An 11846-nucleotide genomic window follows, 5' to 3' on the forward strand; every position below is an offset into this window, starting at 1 on the left:
TACGGTCTTGAACAGTGCACAGCACAAGGCCTAATCTAGTTGGTAACTTTGAACTACTGCTAGACCATTTTACTGTGTCCTCAATCTTGGCTGTGTGGAGAAGTGATTTGTTAGCCTCTTGGAGTATTGCAACAATAATGTCGTCTACTGTGCAGTAAAGCAAATGAAAGATGATTTTCTCCCCAGATTTACAGCTGTGTTGGCCTTGGGGTCCTGGCTGTGTCATGACTCCAGAGTCTAGCAGCAAACCAGACTCTGAGGCTGCAGCTAAGGAGCTGTTAGCCTCAGAATTTCATGTAACAGAACGCTATCCAAATTCACTTATCATGGGAGTTGGCTCTCTCTCTGGTGAGTTTGAGCCCCAATTCCCTCTCTAGCTCTGAGCTTGGGAGAAGGGCAGAGGTTTGCCTCTGCTATCAAGTTATTCTTTGGAGGCACTTGCTGCACAACCCAAAGTTCAGGATGATGTCAGACAAGCTCTTGCCCCTGCTTCAGCGACGAGTAGAGTTGATGGTGAGCAGCTGTGTATCACCTTCATTTGAAAGAATCTGGAAATGGACACGAAATCTTAAGAACACAAGAAGCATTTGTTGGATCAGGCCAATGGCCCATCAAGTCCAGCACCCAGTCATCACATTGACCAACCAGATGCTGGTTGGGAAATCAGCAAATAGGACCCAAGCACAAAAGCATTTGCCTCTCTTGTGGATTCTAGCAATTGATATTCATAAGCATACTGCTTCCAACCATGGAGGCAGAGCATAGCCATCATGGCTAGTAGCATTGACAGCCTTCTTCTCCATGATAATCCTATTTTAAAGCCATCCATGTTGATGGCCAACAGTTCTACAGCACAGTCATTTAGGGAGTCTAGGCATTTTACCTTTTGTCATAGGTGGAACGCATATGCAGCCATTTTATGTGAGGATACTTGAAGCCACCCATTACTACAACAAAATTCCCATGATATGCTTATATCGGTCACCAGAAATTCTTTGTTGCATTGAAAATGCAAACTAGGCCCAGGTGGCAGTGCAATTTTGTTTTGAACAATTTTGAAGTTGGCAAATATTTGGTTTATTTTGGAAAGTATGCCCTTGGTTAATGCAAATCATTGACTTTGGCTACTGAGGGATGCTTTTAAAAGCTATGAACACTTAATTCATATGTGTTCCTTCCAGCTGAACTAATGAATGTATACAGTAAACAATAGAGAGCACAGCTAAAGTAAAAAGAGCCAAATTTGTCTGGGAAGAGAATGTTTTGCCAGGTTCAGTTGTGTATCCTCTTTAAAGGGCTCCAGCTACTTTACTGTTGCCAGAATGGTACACACACCCACACATCCACACACCCACACAGAGCGAGAACCTAAGACCATTTTTAACAGCATACTTGCTAGGCCTGCCTGAGGGAGGAGCTGGACTCCAGGACAGTAACCTGCCTTCCCCAAATACCATGTAGTAGAAGAAGAAGAAGAAGAAGAAGAAGAAGAAGAAGAAGAAGAAGAAGAAGAAGAAGAAGATTCTCCTCCTCCTCCTCTCCTCTCCCCTCCCCCACCCCCAGTTTGGTCCTACTTCTACTCATTTGTAATTTCTGCTAGTTTAGTATCCGTAGTACATTATCTGAAGAATGTAGTGAGACTCAACTGATAGCTCCATCTGCTTGAACTAACATACGAGAATGACTTGATTCTGTGGTTAGTCGTACGGATAACTGCTGATAGTCTGAAACAGCACTGCTGTAAAAACCTTTCAATTTGGATCATGAACCACAGCCTGCTTAGCCATTCTGTCTACAGCTCAGCATATTTGTCTGTGGAAAAGTGGTCTCCTGCTTCAAATTCTGGCATTGTGTGTTCTATGCCTCTACAATAAAACGGAGTAGGGCACTTCAATTGATCAGGCGCTAACTATGTAACTATTGTGGATGCTGGTTTTAGTCCAGGGCTACTGCTTTAAATTTCTATTCCGCCTTTCCACACAATAGTGTTCAAGATAACAACAACAAATGAGATACAATGCAAAATAAAGTAATTGCACAAAATACTCAGCTGTTTATAGAACAAGTAAAAAACAGATCAATAAAGCAGTGGCTATTTAACAAAAGGCAGGCAGTAGATGAAACAGATCAGTTGTTGAGCATCACCAGCAGTTTGAATTGCACTTGGAAATAGACTGTTGGCCAGTGAAGATGTTGTATGAAGAAAGTAACATACTGCCTATAACCAGCCCCGGTTAGCATCTTGGCTGCAGCATTCTGAACCAGCTGAAGTTTCGAAGCACTCTACATAGGCAACCCTACACAGAGTGAAAATACAGTAGTCCAGATGAAATGTAACCAAGACATGTGCCATATGGCCAGATCTGAAATTTCTAGGAATGGACACTGTACACTAGCCATAACTGTGAAGGGCCATTCATGTAATGGTTCTAATGTATGTTCCTTAATAAATACCTTAAATGAAACTAGATTCAGATGCATTCACTACTTCTTCATTTGCTGAGATAACACGATGTTTGTTAATGTGTTGAGTGCTCTAAGGAACATTAGGCTGAATTGAAAAGAAGTTGGGATTTTTTTAAAAAGTAGAAACCATGGAAACTTGGACAAAGCTTCTCTTGGTCAGGAGTAGTGTTTATGCACAATTCCCTTCCCTTGTCATTTGTGCAGTTATATATTACTTTTTACCTTGCTTTCTCGCTTCCCCAAGGCCTCACCTAAATGTTCAGCACACTATGAAAGACTAAGTGTTGCAGTAAATTACATAATAGTTCAGAAAGTATGCAAATTTAATTTAGTAAATACTCGAGTGAGGAATTGGGATTTTGGTGGAATTGAGCTGAACACTGTTAATGGATCTCAGATGAATATTGTGGGTGGTCCAGTCACAGTCTAGAAATCTAGAAACAGTTACAAAATGTGCTGAGTGTTTTGTTTTTATTTAACATCTAATTATTTAGTTACGTACTTTGTCTTTGCTGCTTCTAGGAATTAATTCCAGCAGAGACTTCAGCTGCATCAGCAAATTCTTAAGATGCTGTCTGCAGACTGATACAATTTTTCAGCTTTTTCTGTATTAATTAGAACACTCTTGTAAAATTTGTCAATTATCTGTTGTTTTATGTACAGATGCAGTCACTTCTTTCCAGTTAAAGTGATAAGTCTTTCAATTACAGGAAGAAATTATATTAGCAGCTAATAGTTTCCAGAGACATGCTTTTGGATAATGGATTGGCATGTTAAGTGTTGGACCATTTTTGTGACATACAGTGCTTAATTAACTTTATTTGTTTTGGAAGAATGCATAGGAAATAGCTGTTTAAATTAAACATTGGGCTGATCTGTCCCATCTAGCTGTATTCTGGAAGGTGAACACTGCAGGTCTAGCAGTTCATTATATTTTGCTTTGAAAGGGTTTTGGTTAGGATGGTCTTCCCCAACCTGGTGTGTGCCAGATGTGTTTTGGACTATAACTTCCATCAGCTTTCTGTTGCAGGGATAATATAGGTTGCCACTTTCAAAAGAAACTAAGGCAATTGCATCTTTGGCCTATCTTCTCAGCTGTTTCTGAAATAACCTCATGACAGATATTACTGCGAGTTCGTATGACCCCCTTTGTGTGCTCAAATTAGGAGGGGAAAAGCAAAATAGGGGCACTAATTGCACAACCTTCCTTGTTTCCAAGGTAGCTATTAAAATCTTAACACTTTTCGATTTCCCATATATGCAGTTCCACAGTCCCCAGAGCTACAATTATGTCCTTGCCGTGGGGCGTTTATTTTTTCTTGTTACTAAACCTATAAGAGAGGTCATGGAGTGAAGGCCTATTCAGTGATAACATGGTGAAAGATAGATCTAATCTTCAACAATACATACCTGTGTGAAAATGGTTACAAGTTCCTTCTTAAAGCGAGAATCTGACGGGTTTCCTCCTCATAAGGAACATCATTTTCAAATGTTGCAACAAACAGGCTATCTTTACATGTGCACAGCATTTAGACTATATGCATAGCATTTAGACTATAGCCCCACCCTGAAGTACCCTTGATGGGTGCATAGCATGGTTAAAACCTGTGACGTTTTATATAGAAGTGTTCCTGATATGCAGAATGTAATAATCTGAATTTTTTTAGTGCCAATTACCCAAATCAGGCACATTCATAGCACACATGCCCCAAACACCATCTTTTGATATTGTTGACATCCATCTGTCTCGATAGAGGAAGAATGTGCCATTAGGGGTAAGTGAAATTGCTGGAGAGTTACAGCACCTGCTGTAGCTGTAGAGACCAATATGAAAGAGACATGTTTTAATGCAGCTGGGGCAGATGAAGGTGTCCGCTTCTGCTGATGAATGTGTACTATGGTGTTTCTTCTCTCTGTGGTCCTCCTAGCGGTCATTTCTCCTCTTGTCACTGCTGACTGTCTCCAGACATTGCAGTTTTAATGTTGCCAGCCTTCATATCATGTTTGCAGACATCTTTATAACATGATCTGCCAGCAGGCCTGGAGCCTGGAGCCAGCTCCTTGGGGATCCTGCCATCTTCCATTCTGTGTCCAAGACCAAGCCAGTGTAGATGTCACTGAGACAGAAGCGTGAACATGCTGAGAATGTTGGCTTAGAAGAGCACATCTTTGTTTGAGACTCTGTCCTGCCATGTGATGTTTATATTAGGAAAGCCAATACTGATTTATCAGGAAATGTATTCTAACACTATAAAATATAAAGTCTCTCAGTAATTCAGTAGGATTTTATTCCATCAGAAACAGCCTTTTTGCACCTCTATGTTCCCGTGATAGTTCAAGAAGTTCATTCAGTTATCATACTAGTGATGTGTTTTGGATGCTGTCTCTGCCTTCCATATTAATAGGATACCAATGTGGCTGGGATAGATGTTTGTTTGTTTTTTAACTCACTGTGCAAGAGGTCTAGTACCTGCCTCAGATCAGCATCTCTGACTGTAGTTCCTGAAACAACAACATGGCTGAGTTGCAATAGTTACCTGATCTTCTTATTTGCAAAACTGTATTTGACCATACAAGCACAAGAGCTTAAATTCTCACAAGTTGCTTAATAAGATCCATGTTTCTTCTATACATGGACAAAAATCTGTCTTTTGGAATGATTGGGAAACAATTCATTTTTGCAGAGAACATCATGGCCTCTTGGTTCATGAGAACAACATGTCTAAATCTTTGACAGTAGTGAGGATTTCCACCAAGTGGACAAAACGAGCCTGCTCCTAAAAATTCTTGGACTGACACCCTTCATTTGCTCCATAGCAACTGTAATGTGATGCTCACTCAGACAGCCTCCTGTATTGCAGATTGTCATTTGCAACTCAAGTGTTGTTCCTACTTACTGAGATGCAGAGAAATTGGTAATGTGCAAGACTGTTGCCACAAGTTGCGGCTTGTTCAGGGATTGACCTCACTGTACCACCCACATCTTGCATCCCTAAGATACGGCTGGCAGTAGCAGGGTGGTAGCTGCTACTTCGGGGGGGGGGGGACAAGCTGCAGAGAAATCTGGAGCAGGGTTTATCTGAATGAAGAACAAAGAAGATTTATCAAAGGAGCCAGCTCTGTTCCAGCTGTGAGTGGCCTCAGCCTAGATCTTCGAATTACATAAATTCTAAACTGCATTTGTCACTTGTGGAAAGAGAAGACGATTCAGGCAAAACCACTGCAAATGCCAGGGTATAAATACTGGTCCTCAACAGAGTGTAAGAATGGGGAACTGAGATTTGTGGAAGAGCTGCTCCCTGCCGTGTTCTTGGCTTAAAAACCATTGCAGCTATTCCCCTGCCTGCTGGACCTCTCTTTTTGCAAAGCTCCTAACAGGTATTTTTGTGTGCCATCTCTGCCCACAAATTGACGCTTACACATCTTCAGAAAGTGAGGTGATATTTTTAAAAGCTGTGCCAATCCAATAGGGACAATTAAGCTTTGTCTCTTTCTGAGGTTTTTTCCCTGAGAGGCTTGGAATACACGCCTCTGTTTGCTGCTGGAGTTGTTGTTATTACTTATATTTGTTAGCTGATTTACACAAAAGTAAGTCTCAAAGCAACTTAACAAGATAACAGACCACAGATAAAACAATTAAAACCAGAAAATTTAAAACAATGAAATCCAAAATACTTAAAGCATTTATCCACCCCACTAAAGGTGACCATCACCATAGGAGCCAACGATTAGCAACGGTCTGAGTAATAATGATGGCACCAGGTGCATTTCCCTGGGGAGAACATTTCACAGATGGCTGGGGAGGTCACTACTGAGAATGCCCTTAAGCAACAGAACTTCATGTGCAGCAGTAGGAGGCTGATGTGACTTATGTGTTGCACAACAGCAAGAAAGCCCAGCCAGAAATGATGTCAGAGACTTCAGGTCAATGCCCAGGAACAGACAACCATTTAAATATGAAAGGAAAGTAATTGATACTAAACTTAATATGCCTTTTTTAATTTTAAAAAAACCCAGTGTTGAGAACTTGTGTGTGCAAACTCTTGCATTCTCACTGCCTCCTCAGGCATTTAAAAATAAGATCATGGTAGCTTTTTCAATGTGTCATGGTAAGAAGCTAAACAGGTGAGAACCTTGTACACACTGCCTTGAAGCACACATTCAGAAGACAGCTCTGTTCAGAACCTCCTTCCCTTTCAAGTACACTTCACCTTCTTTCTGTGGTTAATTGCAGATGACTTGAATCTGTACAGTTGGCAAGAGGACAGAGTTCTGATTCATGGAGCTGTGGTGATAGCTTTCTATTTAACTGTCTGGCAGAGGGTGTATTATTCTATTATGCTCAGTCCCTAGTGGCTAGTTGCATTCGGGAGTGAATTATTCTTCCTCCTGGGTCTGATCTCTGTGCTTGAGGTCTACGCTTTCAAACACTTATTATTCCCATCGCAACCTCGGCACATATGCAAGAAAATGGCCAATTGAATCTGTAGATAGCTGTTACTGCTGGTGATTTTTTCCTCACTGCCAGTAAACCTGACAAACAGAATCAAGGAAGGAGCCTGTTTTCAGAGGAGGCAGCCTGTTCTAGCAACAGCTGGATTGCTGACAAAACTATTCAGAAGTGACCTTGCAGCACATCAACATTTATTCTTCCACTGCACCACCCCATTCTCTGTTGTGTAATGCATAGATTGCACCTGTGGAGAGCATCTTCGAGGTGCTAGGCAGCACATTTTTATAGATCTACTTGGCAGAGCTCCTCCAAGTTTGGCAGATTCCTCTTCCATACTCATTTCCCATTAAGGCAGTAGGATTCCTGTACGCTCACTGCTGAATGCTGTAGATTGAACAATTTTCAACAAGCTGATTCTTCTTTCTCATTGTATATTTCTGGTGCAGGTTTTGGAAGTGGTGCGCTCCAACTATGACACCCTCACCCTAAAGTTGCAGGATGGGCTGGACCAATATGAACGTTACTCGGAGCAACACAAAGAAGCTGCTTTCTTTAAAGAACTGGTGAGTTTCAGCTCGTGAGTAGGAGCCTCAAAGTCTTGGCCCATGGTCTACTTTGCAGAGCAGACACAGCACAGCCAGAACGTCCCTTTTATTATCCAGAAATATGACTGGCACAGGTGACAAACTAGTGTACTTTTCATTAGGTCACTTTGAACAGGATGCTGGCGAGACATGATTAGGGAAAGAAGGTTTTACCTCCATTCATCTCAGGGTTTCTTGCACTCTTTTCCTGCATGTTCCTGAAGGAGAGAGCCAGAGAAATCTCATGCTGATTGAACCTTCCAGCAGCTCATCAGATGAGCATGTTCCAATAGTTCCATTGACAGAACATGAATAAGGGTGGTTTTTCATTTGAATTTCCCAAGAGGGAAATTGCCAAACACAGAAGCTTGAAACAGCCATGTTCAGAAACAGCCATGGTTGTCCTGATCTGTGCATTCATATAAGCAGGTGGCATATTCCCCTTCCCTTGTACCACGTTCTCTGCTACTTTTTGTGCATCAGCTGTGAGCTGCCTAAGTTCTCTCCTCCCCCCCTTTCTTCCGGGAATTGTTGCTGCTCAGTATGCCCTGCTGTTCACTAACTTTACATTTCCCTTGATTAAAATGCAGATTTGCTTTTTCCAATTTTCTGAGATTATACTTTTTCCAGAGTCCATCCTCCTAAATGCTAGTAGTTTAGATTCAGTTTCACCGAGTATAGCTAACACAATTGCCAGCAGTCTTCCTTCCTCCAGTTTTTCTATCAGAAATGTTCAAATGGACTCTCTTCCCAGTTGAATGAAGACAAGGAAGCTTTCGTCATTATTCTTCATCTGATGATTGAACAAATGCAACCAGTTTAATCCCTGTTTCTCTAGAGACTTCTTGAGCCTCTTACAAGCCAATCTCTGAGAACTACAATAAATGTTTTGTGTATTCCCTGAGTTTGCTATCAAAGCAGAAGGGAAGAATCCAATTGACCTGGTTTGGTTGTATGTTGACAAAATCCCATTATTTACCAGTTAAGATCTGCTGCCCTATTTAATAGTAAGGGGGTACATCCTCTGAACCAAACATGTTCAACATTAAATTATGGAAATGTCCCAGATCCGCACTGTTTATTTTGATTGCTGTGTTCTGAATTTTTATGCAGAATTATGTACATTTATCTATGACTACAATAGAAGGTGATCTACATGGAAACACAAAAGGTTCAACTAGTTTAGCATTCTGTTTCTTACAGTGTCCCTGAAGGCAGCTGTCATGACTTAACAGACCTATCACCCATGCTTTTCCCAGTCCTCTTTTAAAACCATTGAAACCAGTTGTCCTTGCCACATATCATTACAGTGAATTCCATTTAAAAACATAGAGAAAGGAACAAGTGTACAAGCTCTTAGGTTTCTTCTCCTGGCTTGTGCAGGATGCAGAAGAAACCTTATTGGACTTCAAAGCAGTAAACATCCATCCAGGACTCAGGGCTTGCACCACTTGTGGCTCAGTTGTGTACTGAAGCTGCATGCCTGGGAGCTGTTCACAGTCCTGCCAACCTTGCATCTAGCCAATTTCCCACTCTGTCTTGCCACTGCTATTGGACCTCCACTAGCTCTAATCCTGACCTCGCCACCACATCCTTCCTCCAATTTACCTCTGGGTTGAATGCACCCAATTCCCGAGAGCCCTATCTTGGCCCACAAGCTCTGAACCACCCGAGACACAGAGACAGACTGAGGAAGGAAATTTTTCAGCCATCTCTGCACTTGGATAGATTCCAAGCAGCATGAGAGAGATTCATAGGCTGTTTTGATCTGACTGAACATCCTTGTGGTTGTTGAAAGTCTTAGTTTGTTGGTAGGCTTTCTTCCCCGAGCCAATCACGTTGCAACAAAAGCTCACCTATCAGGGGTCTCCTTCAGTGCCAGAGGTGCTGGTCTGTGTAAGTGGTATATGAAATGACTGTCCTCTCTCACACAGGTTCGATCCATCAGCATCAATGTCCGGCGAAATCTGGCCTTCAACACGCTCAGCCAGGAAACCTTGCTTAAAGAATTCTCAACCATCTCCTGAAGCGGAGTTACCATCCTGCTTCCTGGCCAGTCCTGGCATCACTGAGTCCCTTTCCCCAGCATTGGCTGTAACTCCTGATTGTGGGGTGGTCTATCCCTAGTGCTTGTGTGGTTTTCCCCAGGAATCATCAAGGGAAGAACTGGACTTGTCCCACATTCCTGAGCACAGAGAACTGGTGATGTTGACTACACTGTGGAGTTGGGAGTGAGGAAGAGGAATATGTAGTTACCGCTTTTTCTCGCTTTTCTCTGTGCAGCAACTATTGTGCAGGGATAAGAGTTTTTCCCCAAGTGAGCAAAATTAGAGCAAAACAGTGTTGTTGGGAGAGCTCATCCTTCTGATTCTCTGCAACCTGTCTGATGATGGACAGATGCCGAGGAAGAGAAAGTAGTGCAGGCCATGGGAACTAAGTCCTTTATAATAAGGGGCAGATTGACTGAACTTCTGTCTATAAGTTATCTGCTTGACTTGGGTGCTTTGCATCTGTTGCCCATGTGTATTGCCAGCCCCATCTCAAACTGGTGTGGAAATTACCAGCTGAAGTCTCTGCCCTTCACTCTGAGTTAGGGCCTCCTGACTGAATGGTGCTTGCAAGAGGTTCTCTTCAAGAGGTTTCGCAGTGTCCTGCCTAAAACACTTGGTCTCTGGAGTTCCTGAACTAAGAGGTTATCTCTATGAGCTCACCTCTGCTATTCCTACTGCCCTGTTCTAAGACTCTGGGGATTAAGGATATGAATATATGCCATTGATTCCCCACCCCCACCCCATAGGACCAATAAAAGAGAGTGCCCTCTGCTTTTATTGCTAATACAGTTGTTGTGTATCAGAGGGAACCCATTTTTTCCTGTTTCCAGTAGGTTAACTAAGCTCCTACATTAGGTTCTTCAGCATCTCTTCCCCTGGCCTGATACTCCTGGATCCCCAAGGTGCTGATATGGTGACCAAGTGCTCCTATCCACATTTTCAGTGTTTAGTCCATTCAACACATACACTGCCTATGCCAAATTTCACGTTGACTGAAGCAGAAACTGCTTAGTTCACCTTCCCTTCCTCTGTCAAAGTCTACCTTCTCTGTGCTCCAATAAAGTGCTTCCTTGCATAGGTAGAAGTAGGGAATTAATTCGTTGGTAGTATCTCACAGCATTTTAGGGGAAAAGAAGCCTGGGATGGGGCAAATCAGTGTTCTACATCTCTGGCATTCTGTTCTATACTCCTGTCCACCAAGTGCTGCAACGGCAGATTACAGGACATGTTTGTGCGGTCAGCTGCCCCATAGATTTTTGTTATTCTTTTTCTACAAATATAGGACTGTGCTCTGTTGGGAAGCCAGGAGTCTGTCATACCTTTGGTACTGTACTCAGACTGGAAATCTCAATCAGATGAGCACTAAAATTTAGAGTCTGAATTCTTAATTAAAATGTTGGGAGGATTTGGCACAGTATCTGTTGCAGGGGGTTGCCTCCTACCTGCATATTATCTTCCAGGTTGCAGAACCATGTCCAATGGATGCCAACAGGATTTAGCAAGCAGGTGTACAGGCACCCTTGCTGGGCTCTTTCCTGGTGTATGTTGGTTATTATTCAGAACAGACTGCCAACTTGTGTGAGTTCTCTGCTCTTTTTGGACTCAAATGAGAACCTCCCTTCCCCAGTACGTTGATGGATCTCAGCCATGCTTAGCAGTGGACTCTGAGGCCAGAATTTCAAGGAATAATTCTTTTTTCCCCCTCTAGAAGAAACACTATGAACACCTTGCTGCTGAAATAGCACCTGTAAGATGATGTATATAGAATTGGGCAGTAAGGGGCCAGGGAGGGGTGTGGCGCCTCTGATCACTCTGTTGTGTGCAGTGTATCTTTTTGTGCTCTTTTGGGGGAGAGGTAATAAATTATTACTACTCTTAACATTTTCTTGGTGCTAATTCTGTGCTTGCCGCTGTACCAAATACACAAACGACATTGTCCTTGCTAAAGAGCACTTGCCATCTTCAGTGAAGTATTTAGGATGGGATCTGCGAGGTGGAGAGAAGTTGGGTTTGAAAATCTGAAAATTACAAGCTTAATTCTTTGAATCCTTTTCAGTTTGTTACCTGCAAGCATTTTCTTTGTCAAACCAGTTGCAGGGGCTACCAACACAGAGCACATTTGACTTCTGCGGCATTCACCGGGTCCCCTCCCCAGCCGAAATTGGGTTTGAGAGATGTATTACTTTGCAGCCAATAGAAGAGGTTGTGACTGAGAGGGTGGGCCTTTTACTTCTCTCCCATGTGACCACATGGAATCTTTTCATTTGTTCACGTGCCTTCTCTTGCTTGGTA

The 11846-nt window shown here is 42.5% G+C and overlaps 1 protein-coding gene across 7 annotated transcripts in view; it reads left to right on the forward strand.

The window, feature by feature from the left end:
* The window catches only part of ARMH3 (armadillo like helical domain containing 3), a 126774-nt gene extending 115341 nt beyond the window's left edge, over positions 1-11433 (forward strand). For all 7 annotated transcript variants that reach the window (XM_082223437.1, XM_082223441.1, XM_082223442.1 and 4 more), the window contains 2 exons: positions 7366-7482; positions 9438-11433. In XM_082223437.1, coding sequence (XP_082079563.1) covers positions 7366-7482; positions 9438-9530 — 210 coding nt within the window. In that variant the 3' untranslated portion in view covers positions 9531-11433. The remainder of the gene's footprint in view (positions 1-7365; positions 7483-9437) is intronic.
* The last annotated feature ends 413 nt before the right edge of the window (positions 11434-11846 follow it).

The sequence above is a fragment of the Podarcis vaucheri genome (genome assembly GCF_965113315.1).
Source record: "Podarcis vaucheri genome assembly, chromosome: 5".
Taxonomy (NCBI): domain Eukaryota; kingdom Metazoa; phylum Chordata; class Lepidosauria; order Squamata; family Lacertidae; genus Podarcis; species Podarcis vaucheri.